General features: G+C 39.7%; 1 protein-coding gene across 2 annotated transcripts in view; it reads left to right on the forward strand.

Moving 5' to 3' along the window:
• Positions 1-2,813: 2,813 nt before the first annotated feature.
• The window catches only part of tmem201 (transmembrane protein 201), a 40,936-nt gene continuing 23,767 nt past the window's right edge, over positions 2,814-19,982 (forward strand). For both annotated transcript variants that reach the window (XM_066691259.1, XM_066691260.1), the window contains exons 1-6: positions 2,814-3,007; positions 5,987-6,107; positions 6,649-6,843; positions 11,127-11,306; positions 11,646-11,986; positions 12,450-12,653. In XM_066691259.1, coding sequence (XP_066547356.1) covers positions 2,898-3,007; positions 5,987-6,107; positions 6,649-6,843; positions 11,127-11,306; positions 11,646-11,986; positions 12,450-12,653 — 1,151 coding nt within the window. In that variant the 5' untranslated portion in view covers positions 2,814-2,897. The remainder of the gene's footprint in view (positions 3,008-5,986; positions 6,108-6,648; positions 6,844-11,126; positions 11,307-11,645; positions 11,987-12,449; positions 12,654-19,982) is intronic.

Raw genomic sequence — 19,982 nt, forward strand, 5'->3', positions numbered from 1 at the left:
GTGGGCCTGCTGTGTGGTGATTTTATAGGGGTGGGGGAACATTTTGCCTGAACGAGAAGACATTTAGGCTGCAATCAAACAATGTTTATTAGCAGGTCATTTGAGAGTCTTACGGCGAACTGTAATGATGGGAATTGGAGCATGGATGGGAATTGGAGGTCAATAGTGTAGAGATGTATTTTCTTTGCTGCAAGATTCCCTGAGGGCAGGATGATATCATACAATGGGTACAATAAAGGTTTCTTTATTATTTTGTTTATCTGGGGGCAGTGTGCAATTTGGAATTGTCTGCATTATGGGTGAATCTGGCAGTACATTTCAGTGTATCCCAACACAAAATGTTCTTTCAAGCTGCAGGAACAGAAGGGGTGCTTTGTGCTTTGAAACTTGAGATCTGTATAGTAAATTCTGTGAACCCAATCTCACACTGATTTTTTTTGGGGGGGGGAGGGGGTGGACATTTGTGGGTTGTATGTGTACTAAATCTGATTTTCTGATTCAATAACCTAGCTACCTTTTGATGATGTGAAAATGTGGAAATCTCATGGGGCTGATATTGAATGGTTACGAATTTGATTGTCCAGAGCCATCGAAGACTGCGACGGCCTGTAGGCATACCTCTCAACACCATCCTCAAAATCTCAGCAAATACAAATTGTAATTATGTGTTACAAAGGAGTCAGCAAGCAGATGGAAGTTTTGATCCTGGAAAGTCCCTTTCAGAATATGGACAACTCAGTTTGGACCAGATCAAACTCAATCCAGACCAACTCTTGCAGGAATATCCCATAGGAATCGCTTGATCAATACAAAACATTTCAATTACTGCAGTGTGATCATATTTTACTATACAGGTGTTATCTTACTGTTCATATTGTTACAGATTGACCTCCACACTGACTTTTTGTTTTGTCTATGAAAAAATATAGGATGACAAATTCTGAAGACTGGACTTATGGCAGAAATTATTATTAAATGTGTATTATGTGTTGTACTATGCTGGTTCATATCAGTGATGGTTTGTAGATGAGTCTAAGCAGTTTAAGATTAAGTGATAGTGACAGTAATTAGGTTGGTAACAGGGGAAGTGTATCCTATAATAGGGCTTCCCAAACCTAGTCCTGGAGGACCCCCTACCCTGCGGGTTTTTGTTTCAGCCGTGCTTCAATTACTTAATTAAATTACTTAAGTAACAATCTGCTTAGATTGGACTTATTAAATTGTGTAAAATAGATTAATCTTCAATAAATTCTACATACAATTCTATAATTAACTTAAAACCCCTACTGTTGAAAACAATAAAAAAGCTCTGATTTTGGAAATTATTTGTTCAATTAAGGGTTTAATTAAGCAATTGAGAGCTCAACTGGAACAAAAACCAGCACGGAGGGGTCTTCCAGGACAAGGGCTGGGAACCACTGGCCTCTAATAAGTGTGCAGTATTTGGCCTATATGGTCTGTGCATGTGTATTTGTGTGTATAATATACCATAGGTTTACCATGCTACACCACACAACACCATATTATACTATGTTTTTACCATTATTTAACCATTAGTTTAACTTGATTTGACCCATGTTAACATTTTACACCATCATGTTACACCATACTGCACTTTATGATATACTACCATGTTTTTGGTATGGTACATCACACTACACTTTACCATATTTAACCATATTTGTACCTTTGTAAATTGTGACCACATGTTGACTATGCTACACCACACCACACCACACCACAGTACACCACACTACAATTTACTCCTGTAGGAGACAAAAGTGTCCCAGCCTCATATTTGGCCCATGGTCCTTTTTGACAACCATAACATACTTAGTTTTACATTGGCTTAGTATACTGATGCACACTGTTTCCTAATCTAAATTCCACTTCTACTACTACCTCGATTACTATCAACGGCATAAACATTTATACTATAACAAAAATAATACACATCATAAAATAGATCAATCAAGAAGTACACTCACTTGCAGACAAAGTATCTTCAGATACTTAAAGTCCATATCCCACATAGAAAACATGTTTTTGGTTATGGGCTTCTGATGTTGTAAGCAATCTGAATGAGACTGAGGATAGTTGGAGTGCGGTGTGTGTTTGTTTTTTGGTGTTAAGTAGGTAGAACATGAAGAAATGGTGGGAGGTCCGATTCCCTACAGATTTGAACCACCAGCAAGAAAAAATAACCAGGTTGGAGCAAGCTGTTTTATTGTAATTAATGTGTGATGTTCTACTTTGCATAAGGGTGTTTATATCTGAATTGTTTAAAACAAAACAACATTATAGCTGCTTACTTTGTTTTAATAATGCGTTCTTTCTGCCTATATAGGTTTAGTTGAACTCTATAGCAGGCTCTGGTTCAGGCATGCCAGTTTGGTTCAAGCACTTAATTGATCTGAGTCACTCATGGTCATTGCCTGCACAATGTGCTTTTGCTATGTCCTTGTGGTTCTGCAAAAAATGTCACACAATTGTCACATAGGCAACGTGTACTACTATACTGAATCACTATTTGACGTTTGGTATGTGTACTGCAAGAACTGTGGTTGGAGTTAGTGATTGTCCGAACGGAATATTTTAAAAGATTTTTAAGTAATCATAATTTCTGCAATCCACTGGGACAACACAGATCCTACTACTGTCCACACAAAGCTGAACACATTCACATCAGTCACACAACCGCGCCTGCAGAGCACGGCGACAGATGCGCGGGGCTGGCTGCGCGTCAGAGGCGGCTCTCTGATTGGCTGCTTGCCCGGGGTCGAGGGGCGGCGCTCGGCTCGGCTACCCTGAGGTTACAGAGCGGCGCGCTGCTGCCGTGCGCTTCCCGGGAAAGAAGACGCTGGAGTCCGCCTTCACTGTGCTGCTCCGTGGCGGTCATGGACGTTTTTAACCAAATATTAGCAGAATACCCTCAGCTGACCCTTGCCGGTGGAGTCGGGGCGACAGTGTGCACTGCTGGAGCCGTCATTTACAGAATTGCAACGAGGTGGGTAGTAGTACTAGTAGCAGGACCAGCACCGCACTGTAGTATAACAATACAACAGGCCCAGGCTTGAGCGGCCGAGGTGGTGCTTTCTGCGGAAAGGTCGAGGCTTTGAACGCATTGCAGTGCCGTGTCGGGTCTTCACCAGCATGCCTGCTCGTTTCTTTAATCGCTGTTATGTTAATCCTATGGCCGTGGGCTGTGCTGTGCTTTGTGCCGGGCGAAAGGGTCAGCTGTCTCGCCATAATCTCGGCACCACGCTGTTTGTGCTGCTAGTGGCACCGCCTTCTAATGCGTTTCTTTCCCCCTTGCTTTGGAGCCGCGCCGGGCACTGTGCTCCCGGGATGTGGGCTGCTCTGCACGTAGTTACTGTAATTCCCATTCTTCCCATTTTAGCAGTGACGTGTTCGCAGTAACATTTCATGCATTTAAACCCTTTCTCATGCGTTTTGGTATAGTACAGTGATTTGTATCGTGTATAAACTTTCGCAGTAGTGTTACATTGAAATCGCTGGAATTCCTCAGGCGATTGTTTGCTTTGGGGGAGGTCCGTTAGACATTGTAGTTATGGCTTTTACCCTCTTGTATTGTGTTGGTTTAATTTAAATAATAAACAGCCTAACAGCCAAGTGTTTTGTGACCCACCGTTCAAGGTGACGTCTAATATTTTATTAAAATGCCTGTTTAGCACCTTAGAAGCGCTGTAATGCAGAGGCGAGTAAAGGAGATGGATGCTGTATAGCATTTCCATCCGTGTACTGCTAAATCCCGCTTCAGCACCGACTTATCTTAGTCTGATTGTATCTGAAGCGGTGGCAGGTACTGACTAAATCATACATGCAAAACAATAGTTATGTGATACATCTGTGAAAAACCTTAGTGAAGTGAAACCCGTGCACGGTGGTATTTGTCTTTCTATTTGAAATGTTTATCTTTTGTGTGAGATTCGGTACCTGGAAGCCTTCATCCTTTAATACTTCTATAGTATATTTAATTTGCCTTCCTTGAAGGCAGCATTAGTTAAGTGCAGTATAATTCGTGACAACTGGGACAGCTGCTGAAAGCAAATGTTACACTGATTGTGTCTAATGGAAACAACTGCTGGACGTTTGGATTTCTTCACAGCTGCTTTTAGATTTTGGCTGGTGATTAAGGAGGCACACTCCCAACATAAAACCTCCAGGAGGCTTTTCTTTTAATGCATTTTTTTTTTTAAATCCGTATAGTAATATTTTTTAGATGTGAAAGGGCATTATGATGCTATCTCTGAAAAACGTGTTCTTTGTTTTCCTCAAATACAGTTTATGGATTCGTTTTTCAGCAGGCTTTGCAATAGTGCACAGAGATGCTTTCACATGTCAGCTGGTCTTTGTTCTCTGTCTGTGATATTCTTTGAACTGCAGAACAAGATGGCATTGATCTCTTTGACACTGAGCTGATATTTACAGGGACAGCTGAGATTAGGGATCCTCATTTGCTTGTGGGTTTTGCAGCACAAAGGCTGCACTAGTAGGACTGTGATTTGGTGGAGAGGAGCTGTATTCTTTAAGGTTAGCTTGGCTGTCTGATATGTAATTAGAAATGAAGGGCACATTTTCTCCTGCTGTGTCCAGTACAGCAGGAGGCAGGTCAGGTTCCATTTGCTTCCTTATTTTTACAATAATCTTTGAGAAGATTAATGTCAAAGCTCGCTTTGGAGGACCACTAGTATAGTAAATTATTAGACATCTCTAGCTATTTTGAAATTTTTTTTTTTGAAGGTTTCTGGTTTTGAAAATAGATGGCACAGTATTTTAGTTTCTTGCTAATGCAAATGTCTTATATTGGATCAGCCCATTATAGTGTTCCTGGTGGTAGCAGATTAAAAATGTTATGTAATTGACACAGTGTATCGGTTTCAATTAAAGCACGGAGCAATTAAAAATAGAAGCAACATCCGTACGGCCACCCTTTTCTCTTTAGGACACTGATAACCAAACGTCTGATATACTGCAGATAGTAATGCACTCCCTTATCACTGATCGCACCCTTGCAGTGTGATGCTTCTTCACAACAAAAGGAAACTCTTCCCTTCTCCAGCATGCTAAACATTGCTCATTTAAAGCTGTGTAATATACAATTTTAGTTTAACGGAAACAAGACCCAAATGTTGGCTGCATTTTCATTTAGATCTGTCCTGCAGTACAGTCAGTGGCTCAATAATAGAATTAATATCCCCATTAAATGTTATAGGGTGCTCCCTTCATGAGAGGAAGGTCTCTAGATGTTAAGCTGCAAAACCAGACGCCATATGTGGTTGTTTCCCCCCGTCCTCTATTCTTCCTCCACTCCTAATCTTGATGAGGTTTTAGAACATCCACATTGGGATTAAGGATGCCAGGGGAGGACGAATGTCCCACTTTTTTTCCTATTGAGTACCTAGCTGTCAATCTGGTTTGACTCACGGGTGAAATTTCCTAAATTTGTATTATTGCACTTTATATTACTCTTATATTTTGTAAGTACCCTGGACAAAGGGTATCTGCTAAGAAATAAATAATAATAAATTACATGCCTCTAAAAATACCCATCCACCCACAGAAATAAATAACAATCTATATTTGTGAATTTCATATTTTGGTTGTGCCCGTTTGACTTTATAACAAAGTGAACAATTGTATTGTTCCAGATGTCACTCGGAGGGTGTAAAACAGAAGCTTGTGTGGATCTCTTCTGCTCTTGCATAAAGAGACGGGAATGGGTGATCACTGAGCACACGAGAAACTGTGCAGCTCAGAGGGATCACTCATCTCAGGAGGTTCTAGCAATTTATCCACCTATTTCAATATTCTTAAATTGTGTACATCTATGTATGAAAATATGCAAAAAGAAAACCACAATGTGAAGGGGTCTGTAAACAAGCAGGGGAAGATCTGTTTTAAGGAGACCTTTATTGCTTCTGTGAAATGGGTGTAATAATTTATTTTTACATTTCCTTTGCAGAAAGAAGCCTACTCATGTCAATGTCAATTGCTGGTTCTGTAACCAGGACACAATCGTGCCATATGGGAACAGAAATTGCTGGGACTGCCCAAACTGTGAACAGTACAATGGCTTTCAAGAGGTAATCTGCCAAATACCCAGCAGTATTAAAGGGAAATAAGTGGAAAAACCTTTTAATAGCAAAACTGCACCTTTTCAACCCATTCACCTTTTTTAATGTAATAGTAATTATTTGTTATAGTTTTTCTGCAACGAACAGCTTAGTTTGATTGCAAGGGCTCAACATTTCAAGACTCTCAAGGAGGGAGCATGACTGCAGATTAAAGTCTAATAGGAGGAAATTATTAATTTCATTTTTAAAAGTATAAGATTTATGGCGAGTATAATATATAACGCAGGTACATTTCATGATGTGCGTGTTAGTTAGTTACACATTAATAAACCAGTGTGAATTGCCCAGGTAAGTTAGCATTCAAACTCTCAATAGGGTTCCTGTTTACAAGCGATATCTGCCACAGAGTGGAATCTCCTTGGAGGTTATACACTATCCTCAAACACCTGACTGGCAAAGGAGCCTGTTAGGCCTTGCATGTAGTCCTGTGTGCATTTAGTACAAGATCAAAGCTGTCTTTTTGACTGTGTTGCATCTGCCTGCCCTTCAGAATGGTGACTACAACAAACCCATTCCTGCTCAGTACATGGAACACCTGAATCACGGAGTTTCTGCCGGTCTTCCTGTGCCAGACACATCCAAGACTCTACACTGGGTTAACTGCCAGATGTTACTGTGCAAGAAATGCAACAATAACCAGACTCTGAAGATCAAACAGCTGGCTTCGTTTGCACCAAGAGAAGAGGTATGTACAACTTTGATTAGTTTCTCTCCCCCCCCCCCCCCAATAAATAAATGGTAGTGTATGTGCTATTGTCAAAGGACAGCTGCGCTCTGTGTGTCTTATAGGGTCACCATTCCAGATCTGAAGAATGGAAGTGACGACTCCCAGCAGGAAACCAAATGCTTTCAGTACTATTCTCCAGGAACCCTATTCTTAATCAATCCTGACGGGCAGAGATACTCAAATCTACATGATAAAATGTAAACTGGCAGGAAATAGTGACTTTAAGCAAGCCCAGTTCTGCTCATTTAAACTGAGTAAATAAAATTGTATTACATGTTGTACTTGCTAGTGTATTTAATTGAAACTCAAATTTGAATGTCTAAATGCCTGCTGGTTCACTGCTGATTTAACACTACCGATTTGTTAACACTGTTGGAACATCCATCCTTTAACAGTTCACCATTAATACCACAACTGGACAGCAGAGGGTACTGCATTCCCACATTTTAAATTTGCCCGTAAGGCCTGTTCTGGTTTCCATTCAGTGTGTGTGAACTGTTTACCAGCTTCTTGATATGCTTGAACTCAAAAGACCCAAAGTAATTTGCAGTGCTGCCTGTGCTTAAGTCAACTGTTTGTTTTTGCACAAACAAAAGGTATCTTCCCGTTGTTTTTAACGGGGGGGAGGGAATAAAAAAAAGTTTTGACAGTCTTTCTTTAAGGAAAATAATGAAAATCTTCATGCAAATAACTAGAAGGTGACAACCCATGTAAATGAGTTAAAGACACCTTGCTATGATGCAAATGTTGCACTGCATCAAACAATGTACAGATCAGTGAGGAGATTGTGAGTGCTGTAGAGAACCAACAACATGTTCTGGAAATGACAGTTGTGTATGAAAACCAGACAAATGTTTCGAGTCAACAGGTTTCACAGTCCTTGAACTTTGTTGGTCTAAGACTACTCTTAAAATAACATCTATTTGTCTGTGATTAGTCCTAATTTGGGTCTGTGAAACCTGCCTTTGAACTTCCTTTTTCGTCACAGTTTAGAAAACTTTTAGAGCATTTGCCATGACTACTATGCAGAAGTTGGGCATTTGTTAGTCAAGGACTTTTTAAGTGAAATTTATTGAAGTTGTACTTTTTTTTTTTTTTAAATACATTTCTCTACTAGCTGCCCTTTGCTTGCCTTCAGTCAGTGGTTGCTAGGGGCTAAATAAATGTCCATGCAGGAAGTCTAGGTGTTGGGGTATTGCTGAAAGAAATAGCATCAGCCCTCGCTGCAGCTGACACCCATTCTCATGCATCAGATCAGAGCAGCATCCAACCCCACTATGTTGTGACAAGGCTTAATATTGATGCATCCTATTAAACAGTTATGGGTCTTAGAATCCTGTTTCTGGGGGTGTTTGAATTGGTGCCAACCATTCAGTCTTGCCTGCCCGTATGCTACATAGTAAACATAGGGTCAGCTGGAGTTTACTTGTAGGGGGTAGCACAGGCTTTCTGCTCTCATGTCTTTTTAAGGGGTGTGGGTTTATAGAGTGGTTTTTCCAGTAAGTTATGATCTGCTGCTACAGGTACTGTGAGTTGAGATAAGGATCCCTCTCCTGTCGGTGAGATGGGTGTGAAACCATGGCTGACCGAATTTCTCACTATGAACCATGGCAGCAGTTGTGGATGTAGTCTTCATAGGTTCTTTCACTTCTTTCAGTTAATCTTTAAATCTTTAACTACGTTAATTCCCCCCTGACAGTGTGACAACCAAGTTGAACAATTTTTTTCACTCCTCCGGACTGTACATCTCTAGTTCGCATGCTCAATGCAGCTAGTACAACCTTTCACGTTGTTCACATTACTTGGTATGGTATCGCCAAACCTCTCCTGCTAATGGGGGGGGGGGGGATACACTTATTTTCTTTTTTATACATGAATAGGTTACTTAACATACAATAGTTTCATAATGCAGTGTGGTGGCTTTTCGATAATTATGCTACGGACAAGTGGACAAGGTGGAGGACATTTGACCCACCTCACTCTCACCTAGAGTCTGCTGTCTAGAGGATCTTATTCTTTGCCTGATAAGGAAGATCAAAGTTAATATTTAAGGTGCAGGAGTCGTGTGTGCTTAGTGTCTTCATTGCCAATATGTTTTGATTGTCTGACACTAAAAATCACATGTTCTGCCTTATGTAAATACTTATTTATAGTGGTTCCTCTTCAGGTCTATATAGTAAATGTCTGTCCTGAACTGAATAATCCCTTTCACTGAAGCCGTGCATATATATCGCATTCAGCTGTTGGCTCCTACCTGCTCTAGTGACCTTAATCTTATATCTTTGTATGGATTGCTTCCTCATTCCTTGTTTGAACAGGTTGTCTTTTGGAGGATGACTAATGAGTCACTGAAAGACATAACCATAAGCTTGCTTGCTTCCTTCCAGACAAAGGTGGGGGGGTATTGTACTGCTCTCTAAAAACAAACGGTCCAGCCCAGCAACGCACTAAGTGTCACTTTCCTCGATTTTACTGCAGTTTGAAGAGGCAAAGTGTTAAAATGCATGTTAAAAGTGAAGGTGCTTGTGAGGTGCATGCTGGAGGAGACGAGCAGCCTCAGTACATTGAGTGTAGCAGAGGGAGCAAGAGTTCACATGCCTGAAATGTCATGGAATGAGTGACATGCAGCCAGCTCCTCTCATTGTGGAGATTTACTGTGAAAACAGGTGTCTGTGGGGGTTGTCAAAAACTGTAAGAAACTTGGATTGGGATTTTATTTTAGAAAAGGTGCATATTGATGATCATGTATTCCAGTATATGAGGGGGAAGATTTTCACACGTTTAGCAGTGTGTTCAAGGTTGTTTGCACATTGATGCCCACCTATGCAGTCTACCTGAACGGGCCCGGTTTGAGAGGTGAATGAGGGTTAGTGGTGTGTAAACATTTGGGGTGTTCCCTGCCTACACATGTTCAGCATATCCTGGCAGTAGAATGCCTGTATTGACATTACTATAAACTAACAAGTTTTTTATTTGCACTTTTCCCCCTCGCTTATGATCTGATGTGTTGTTCGTGTTTGCGGTAGAAAAGAAAAGACATGGTCCGCTACAAGTTTTCATGGACTCCCATAGCTAGCTAGAGTAATCAACAGCTGTTTGCTTCTCAGAGTTTTGTTCACATTGTCTCGCAGGCAGAACCGAAAGTGGTCCGTCAATAAGGAAGTACACCGAACAGCCTTAACATCATGACCACCTGCCTAATATTGTGTAGGTCCCCCTTTTGCGGCCAAAACAGCCCTGACCCGTCGAGGCATGGACTCCACTAGACCTCTGAAGGTGTGCTGTGGTATCTGGCACCAAGACGTTAGCAGCAGATCCTTTAAGTCCTGTAAGTTGCGAGTTGGGGCCTCCATGGATCGGACTTCTTTGGCCAACACATCCCACAGATGCTTGATTGGATTGAGATCTGGGGAATTTGGAGGCCAAGTCAACACCTTGAACTTGTGATTCATCAGACCAGGCCACCTTCTTCCATTGCTCCGTGGACCAGTTCTGATGCTCACGTGCCCATTGTAGTTGCTTTCGGCAGTGGACAGGGGTCAGCATGGGCACCCTGACTGGTCTGTGGCTACGCAGCCCCATACGCAACAAACTGCGATGCACTGTTTGTTCTGACACCTTTCTATCAGAACCAGCATTAACTTTTTCAAAAATTTGAGCTACAGTAGCTCGTCTGTTGGATTGGACCTCACGGGCCAGCCTTCGCCTTCGGTGTATGTGGAAAGTAATTTCTTATGATTACCAGTTAATACATTTCCATTTATAATATGACTGAAATATTCAAAAGCTTTGACACTTGTAATTTGTAAAGTTCTATTAACTGGCTTTTGATTCAGCGTTTTGCATCCACTGACTTCCAGCAATTGTGCAACTCTAACAAAATAAAAAATTGTGCTGAATGCACAGAATTAAAAAAGTTTCCATGGATTTGTATGACTCGGGGTGAGTGAGACCTCTGGCTAAAATGCCAAAGTATCCCTTTAAGTGTATGAGTACAGTCCATTTCTACCTGTTGGTCAATGTGGCATATCTATATATAACGGTGGGGGGGTGGCGTATTTTGAATGCAAAGGGTGGTCACACCAAATACTGATTCAGTTACTTTGCATTTAGTTAATTAATAATCTATTAACATGTCTATTTTTGAAAGCATTCTTACTTTACAGCATTTTTTCACACCCGCCTAAAACTTTTGCACAGTACTATATGAATAAGTGTTTTTCTTTGTGATTTTTTTGTAGGAGAAATATGATGAAGAGATTGAGGTTTACAAACACCATCTTGAGCAAACCTATAAGCTGTGCCGTCCTTGCCAGACCGCCGTGGAGTATTACATCAAGTACCAGAACCGTCAGCTCCGGGCTCTGCTCTTCAACCACCAGCTCAGACGCAGTAGGGATGCTGACAAGGCCTTTATACAGGTGAGCAACTTGCCTGGTGATCCCATGCCCCAGAGAGCATGTGACTGGGATCAATGCCCAATATGCCCTGCAGGAGTGCTTCTGAGTAAAGCATGCTGGTTGCATGGAGTACAGCAACTGCACAGATGCATCTACATATTTTACTTTCCTCACTGTAAAATGTGCAGGTCTAGTTGCATGAAAAGTGGTTGTGAAGTTTGTTTTTCTCCACTGTAGCAGACATGCACACCCTGTGCAAATGAGATTATATTTGCTGGTTTATAATCTATTGTACTTCTAATACCTGAGATGGCGACTGTGCAACGAGTATTAAAATATTCCCTTTTATTTTTCCCTTAGAATTCCTACACCTTTTCCACTCCTGCTTGGGTGATATTTTTACGGATCCTGGCCTTCCTTACCTGCTCTTTCCTGGTGGCACTGATGATCTACGGCTCTGGGGGCCCTTTTATTCACGACAGCCCCTCACAGCCTGCTGCCAATGCGTCGGAGTATCCGCCTGGGAACGGCAGCAGCAGCGAGAGCATTCGTGTCTGGCCGGAGCTCCTGAGTCACCTTCCCGAGGAAGCTGTGGAGAATGCGAGGGCTGTGTGGGACTTTGGGAGACACCATCAGATGGCAGTTGTGGCCCTGGGCCTGTTCATGTGCCTCCTGGCTGTGCTCATGGGTGGGCGCCTCAGGTGACTGCCCCTCTCCTTTCCCGGCACCGCAATTACAAACGCATAGCTGCAGCCCAGCAGTTCACCAGGTTTATCTTCTCACTCCCATTTGTTAGCTTGTTTCAGGTGTGGCCATTTCCCCTGAAACAAGGAAACATGTTGCTGCAGCCATGTTGCCGTTACTTTTAATAATAAGCGAACTTCAGTGAAGCTTGACATGGCAATGAGTATTTGACAGCCATTAGGTGGATAAACGGGCAAGGAGACTGATGTACATCAGCAGACATACACTGCTACTCATACAAGCACTTGATTTTTGCTTCAGATTTACATCATACTACATTGCAATCAATAGGAATTTCACCCTATGTAATGCATGCATCCCGTATGTTTTTCTATATTGAGAGAAAAAGGATGATGGACTAGGGAATTAGTACTTGTTATGATTGTGATATTTTTTCCCCCCCTTTCCTTGATGTTGTAGACTTCGGCGCATTGACGCTGTGGCCTCCATCCTGTGGTTCCTTGTGATGGCTTTGCATCTGGTGGAGAACTACCTGAAAACGGACGTCCCCAGCTGGCTGGACACGGTCAAACTCAGTACCACCTCCCTCTGTTGCGTGGTGGGCTTCACGGCTGCCATGGCCACACGCAAGTCCACCGGCCAGAGAAGAACCAGAGCTCGAAGGTCAGAATCTGAGTGACACTCGCACGGTTTTAGAAACTCATTAAAGCGAGAGGAGGAGAACTGTAGGAACTCTTTATCTTGTGTGAATGACGAGGTTCTGGTTCTCTTCTGTGGAGCTGTGATTTTTTTTTTTTTTTTCTCTCAAATTGTTAACGTTCTCTCACCACAGATGTCTTTAGATATTCACAAGCAAGCATTTTAATTTAATTTTATCAGAATGCTTAAGATTCAAATTGAAGAACTAATGTGCTGTCCTAAAATCCCAAATCCTTTCCTTATGATGGTGCCTGATTGGATTTGGTGCCTGTTCTAGATATTATCTCCCACCTGTCCCCAATCCCCCTGTCGTTTTTGTCACATTTCCAGTATTCTCGGCACTCGAAAGCCAGTATTTGTATTCTTATTATGGTGCTTCTGATATTTAAAAACAATCATTTTTGATTCCACAGGAGCAGATTCCTGACTAAATGATTTGAAAAAGAATAGTTCTCCACCAGAGAGGGTTACTTCCTTCTATAGTTAAGCACAACAGAATGTGTTTAGATTTGGAAGAACCATCCTTTAAGGCAGCTACAATTAATCTGAAAATGTATCCACATGGCAAACTTGTCCTGTGAAGAAAATCTTAGTGCAGACAATGAAGCCATCCTTTCAGAAAAAGTTGATTGCACAACAGAACCTTAATATTTGCCCTATATATTTTTGCCTAAGAAAATTACTGAATGACTGTTTGTTTTCAAATTGAAAGCAAGGAAAAGTGGCATATTTGTTTGAGCAAAATATACTGATTTGTATCATGTTCTGACACCGGATGTGTAGATGTGAGTTGAAAGAAGTTATTGACAATGGAAAATTACTGGGCTTTACTTCCCTGTTGATATGCTTGTTTTGATACTTTCATTAGTTTTCTAATTATTAACATGTTTGTCTCATTAGAATAGTTCTAATACGTGAATACATGTAACCCTATTGAGACTGTTTAATTGGACACTAATAGCACTTAAAACCTAGTGCATGTTTTATCTCCTTTTAAAAACTTCCTGCCTGATCTTGAATTGCTTTGGGGCACAGTGTAACATGAGTCTTTAGCTACTAGATACTAGCAATGTCTGGATTGTGGTTTGTGAAATATCTGGAATGGGGGTTGGACAACACAATAGTTTGGTTTGATTAAATTTTTAATGATAACATTTTTTTGTGGGGGTGGGGGGTGAGAAAATTAGAAATTCTTTCCATCCTGTATAACTTGTCTGCTAAAGAAGGGGTGGAGGTGAGGGAGACAAAAAAAGTTGGACAATGCTTTGGGCATTTTTATTGATGGATATTATTCAACCAAACCTGCGCAGGCCCCTTTAGACCAGCAGTATTGATCTATTTTCCGGTCATTAGTGGAAGCAAAGAACTTCCAGTTCATCATTGGCAGTTAGGTTAGTCTTTCAGATTTTTTTAGGAATCTAGGCAAACTGTAACTCTGACTCCTTGTGGGATCCAATTTGCCACAAATAGTAAATTGATTAATTGTGTCCAAGCCAATTACATTCTTAGGTTTTTTTTTTTTTTCTTGCATTTAGGTGTGGTCAAACATTTACAATTGTGACTATGGCAGACCGTTTACATAGTCTTAAAGGGTAAACAAATTACCCGTTTTGTAGTTCCTTGAAGCTTGGGAGCTGCTAGTTGTTTTGAATGTAGTATTATAGCAGTTGTAATTTTACAAACCACTCTGGTCTCTCCCATCTGTTTCTGTATTTTTTTTTTAATTTCCCCTCTTAGAGTTCAGAAGTAGAAGCCAGCAAGACCTGGAAAAATACTTTGATTCATTATCAAAGCAAAAAATAAGTTATCTCTTCACTAAATCTAAAAAATACATGCCTTACCACTAAAAAGTGTTTGGAGGAAATGTCTTTTAAGCTTGCCATCTTTCTTCACCACTTCAACTCCAGATGGAAAAAATGAAAACCCTTCTCAGGTGCCTGATTTTGAAAATAATGATAATGCTTTAACACCTGAAATTGTTTTAAAATGTAAATGATGAATGAAATACAAAAAATAGATTTTCATTAACCCTTTGCACTCCTGTCCTTTTTGTGAACAAAAATAATGCATTATAGTTTATTTTACAATATTTTACATTATAATAAATAACAAACTTTTATAATAAAACCACAAACAATACACTAAAATGCAAATAAACTTAACAACCCTGAAATACAAATACAGAATACACTGGAACTCTTATGAAAATACACTGAAATGCTATAATAAACAGTGAACAGTAATTATCAACTAAAACTCAATCACTATCAAAACCTGTACCATTTTATGAAATGTTCAATACAATAAACTTGGGAGGATGCGCTACAAATGTACTACAGGGTTTTGCACGGCATTGTGATGGATCTGGCTGACGCAGATACTCTATAGCTTTTGCTAAAAACTACATAAACTACAACTAAACAAGTACAGCTAGCAATAATATGAAACATTTACATACTTGTAAAAGGTTAATGGATTTGCCGGAAAGACATAATACTTCTAGACCCCCACATGTACATTGGAAGCTCTAAACTACATGTGATTGTTAAAAAAAAGTCATATGATGAAACTTGAAACGCTACACTGCGAAGCCGCTAATAGAATAGAATAAGAATCTTGACGTACACGGGTACTGCATGGTACTTTGAGGGTTTTCATTTGATGTACATGCATACGTCACAATGTTGAAGTGGTTAATCGTGTGCTAAAGCAATCCTGTGAGTAATTTCATAGCAAATCTCTAATCTGGCCAATGCCAAGAACAGGGGGCAGTTCATAACATAAACCTATGCATTAACTAATTAACAGGTGTGAAAGAATCACTCCCTGTGTTAGTCTTTTTAAATTGACTGTTGATATTAACATTAATGATGAAAGAACCCACATTTTGTTTTTTCAATCAAGACTTCCAATAACCGAAGCAACCTAATATTATATCTACACCTTAAAGCTAATTACACATTTTAAACTTATTTTGTGAATAGTATTGTTTGGGCCTTAAGGTAGGGGAATGTGTTTTGTCTATACATTTTATTTATTTATTTATTTTCCCCACTACTTCAAATATTCAAATTTTTGTATTCTGTTTGAATGCAAATCCACATTCAAATTTCATAAATAACCACACAGCCTTCTTAAAGAAATTGAACATTCCACAGTATTGGCACAGTTGCTGGTAAGTGTGCCTTAAAGAGTGCATTTATTGAAACATACCATGAAGCTCAAAGATGCTTATTTGAGAAGTTATAAGCCAGTTCTGTGGGTTCCTGTTTTTTCAGTGTCTTGTAGATGCACTTAGTAGCCTCAACAAAATTATGTTCAGTAATGCATCCAACCAAATACAAATGGAGAATATATAGAGCTGGCAAGATTAATGTTGTGATTTGTTGATTTGAGATGTATAACCTATTGATCTTGCTCTAGGGAAGACTAGCTCAGTGATGATGGGCTGTAATTTGCTGTCATTTATGAACCTAGAAATATTGGGGATTTGTTAATGGTCTGTTAGTTCTGCTAGTTTCCTGAATTAATCTACAGCAGGGGTGCCCAAACTTTATCACACGAGCTACTTTTTGTAATGATCTCATCCGGCGATCTCCGCTGCAGTGTGGTGGTGATGACGGTCATCGGTCCCGTGGGTTTGACGGTAATTTGGCTTTGGTGGCGTACGTGTTACCGACGTTAGTTTAACATCTGTACTTGGGGGTTTGATGGCAGCTTAACCTCGGTCCAAGGGGCGGGGGAGGTCTGACGGAACATTTATTCAATTTAAAAAAAATCTTCTTGCGATCGACTGGCAAGCACTCCACGAGCGACCAGTAGATCGTGATCGATGTGTTGGGCACCCCTGCTCTACAGAATCCCGCCCCCATCAATTTTGAATCACTTCAACATAATATGCTACTTGTAATATGCTTTACTTATTGTATTGTTTTGGAAAATGCATGACTATGGCTTTCATTGGTATTATCCAGTGGCGAACCATGACTATTGGATCTAGTCAGTTGCGGAAAAAGAGTTGACGTCATACATATAGATAGAGAACTCGGATGCCTGTCTATACAGAGCATGACTTGAGACATTTCTTTTGTAGGAGAAGCAATTATTTCTCAAATAGTGGTGGGATAAATTCAACCACACAACTACTCGCATTGTTTCAAGACCATGGACAGTATATGCTGTCAGGGAGAAAAAAGTTATGCTGTATTCGATGTTCTATCACCAGCATGCAACAATTAAAAAAAAAAAAAAAAAATGCACCACAACACGAAATGTCATGTGCCCAGTACTTCCAATTGCAATGTCATTACCTTTGTTTTTACCACACAACCAGTGATCTAAAGTTGTAATAATATTTGACACACTGTATTCAAAATGATATGAGTGAGAGAGCAACAGAAAACAAGCTGTAGATGAAAATAAAAAGTCCACTCACCATTATGATTATCATTTAAAAACTAAGTCCATTCTCCTGTCCTTTTTGAAATGGGCAATGGCAGGTTCACATAGCTTGTCTTTTGATTTTAAATCTGAAAAGTTATTTTTTGATTGAGTTTAAAGCCAGGGCTAACAGTCTAGCCTGTCCAGTGTTGTTCCTGGAATATGTCTTGATCCTTTTTAGTGCAGAAAATGTTTTCTACTAATGCTAACAATTTAGCCACCACATCCTCCTTGATTACTCTATGCAGTTGCCATCGTTACATATACTCACTGCAAAAAGCTAGCCGGCTGTTGGCTCAGAATTAGTGACGTATACTTAAGCCCTCTATAGGGCCTTGAGGCATCGTACAATTGTCCCACCTATTACAAGACAATTAATGATTGGTTGATTCTGCTGTTATTCCAAAATGCTGCTCTAATTGAAGTCAATGTCAATGACATTGGCTGGTGCCTTCTATCCAAAGCCTGAGGGCCTAGCCAATGAGCGTTGAGCCCAGCTAGATTATTTCTACCACGAGACTACCAAAGAAATTCTGATTTGGATATTTTTTTCTCTTGGATATTAACCCTTTTTCCAACACAAACTGAAATTGAAATTGAAATTGAAAATTCAATAGGAAGATTATTACAATGAAGACAAAAATATTAAATCAGTGAAAACAATATTACAAATTATAATATTTCAAAATGTATACAGATTTGTATCTATCTTTTGGCCCTGTGTGGGGTCGTAGAGGACCCTGATGGTTCACTACTGGTATTATCCTCAGAGTGATGTGATTAACTGTTTGTATTCCTTTTGTTTTTGTTTTTTGGTCTGCCTTGGTAGCCTTCTTTCATTGGCCTGTGGAATGAACCCCCAAACAAATGTCAAGCCTTTGTTGGGCCTAGAGTACGTCTAGGTCAAGAAACAAACCATAATTCCTGACCACTTAGAAAACCCAACCGTCACTTGATATATGTTTAGGCTTTGCATATTAGTATCTGATTTGTAAAGTTTTTTTTTTGTTTGTTTTCTGCTGCAATGGAATGCTGACTGATCAGATTCTCCATGTTTGGAGCCCAAACTGTCCGTTGCAGTCACTTTTTTTTTTTTTTTTTTTTTTTAATCTGTTATCTGAGACGAGGGGGGAAAGAAAGGGAGAGAATGCAGCATGGAAATAATCCCACACACAGATATGGTTATTCCATCTGAGCTTTCTCATTGGAACGTTCCACTGGTGACCAATGTTGTGTTATGGGTCAAATAAATGAAATTTGTTTTAAATGACTTTTAAAAAGCGCATTGCAGCCCATGCGTGTTTGACATGCTCTGGCAGTGAGAGCTGTGCTGCCTGATCTTCCTGGCATTTCTTTGCAAGTATAGTCCACCCTGATTTATAGTGCCATGTTTGGGACAGGCAATGATACTGGCACACCCCAGGAATCTTGACCAAAGGCTGGCATTAGAAAGTGGGGAAAAGGCATTTGAAAATGGGTGATATGCTAGTGTAACGCTATAAATGGTGACAACTGTATATAGTTATTGCCCTGAAAACCTTCCTGCCTTTACGAAAACCTTAATTAAAATTGCCAAGAACAACTACCACTGAAAATGAATGACACAGAGATGCAGAACATCCTGACCTTACTCTGACTTCACCCAGTCAGGGTGAGTTATTGTGAAATAAGTACACTGACTTACACTACTATTGCTATAACATACTTTTTGAATTGAAAAATCATTTACATTCTAGTACATGTATAATTTTTTTTCTATATAAATATACGTATTTAAAATATATTTATCCAGTTTATGTGAAACATTTTAACTACAGTAAAAGGTAATGAAATGTGAATGACTGTAAATTGTATTTATTTCTTTAGAGGTACAGTGCATTTTGTGTGAGGCCTGTGCTCTTTCTAGACTGAAACAGAGGATATTGTGGTTTCTATTGAGGTTCAATGTTCGATTAGTATGATTCCAAAGGGACAGACCCACTCGTTCTGACTAAAGCCACCTATGCAGTTTTGCTGATGAAGAAAGCATTATTCTGCCTTCCATGACCCGAACCAGTCATTCGTGTTGATAAGCATCAAGGATACAGATAAAGGCTCTGATTGTGCAATACATTAAAAACATTTTCTAGGTTGTGGTGTTCCCGTAGCCTTTGAATGGCCACACCTCCTTTTATATTACATTAATAATATAAAAATAATAAATTGGATGAGTTTTTATAATAAAAAAAAAAAAAACGCCTGGTTGCAAATGTGAGGTTATTTAACATTGTGTGGCATTAAGCTTGTTATGCAAATTCATGTGATCTAAATTGGTATTTATGTATCAATCTCTGAACTCCACATACGGAGGCACTGCAGTGTCTCTGGAAATATTCTCAAGTCCCAATCATTTCAGCTGTCCAGATTTTAATTCACTGTCTTTTAGTGTCCATCATTTACATATTCAGTCAAAAGAATGAATCATGGATCACAATTGTGTGGACTGTAGGTATGTCTAGAGAGAGCATTATGGTTTGAGACTTGCCTCTTTACTGAATTGTCTTTTGGTGTGAAGTGCTGTTATCCATAAAAAAGGACAATATTTAGCCAAAAAAGACATACTACCTACCATATTTAGATAGTTTTTTCTTTTCCTGTTAGCACTTATGACAATTTATATGTAGAACTAGTATTGACTGTGCATTTTACAAATAACTTTGATAGCATAATCACTATGAATTGTACGTTTTTTTTTTTGTAGTTAATTCCACAGTATATGACTGCAATAAACCATTTATACACTATTACATTATGGCTTATTGAAACAAGTTAAAATGATGCATCAAACAGCTGCTGAATTACTGCATTTGCAAG

Source organism: Amia ocellicauda, chromosome 18 (assembly GCF_036373705.1).
Source record: "Amia ocellicauda isolate fAmiCal2 chromosome 18, fAmiCal2.hap1, whole genome shotgun sequence".
Lineage (NCBI taxonomy): Eukaryota > Metazoa > Chordata > Actinopteri > Amiiformes > Amiidae > Amia > Amia ocellicauda.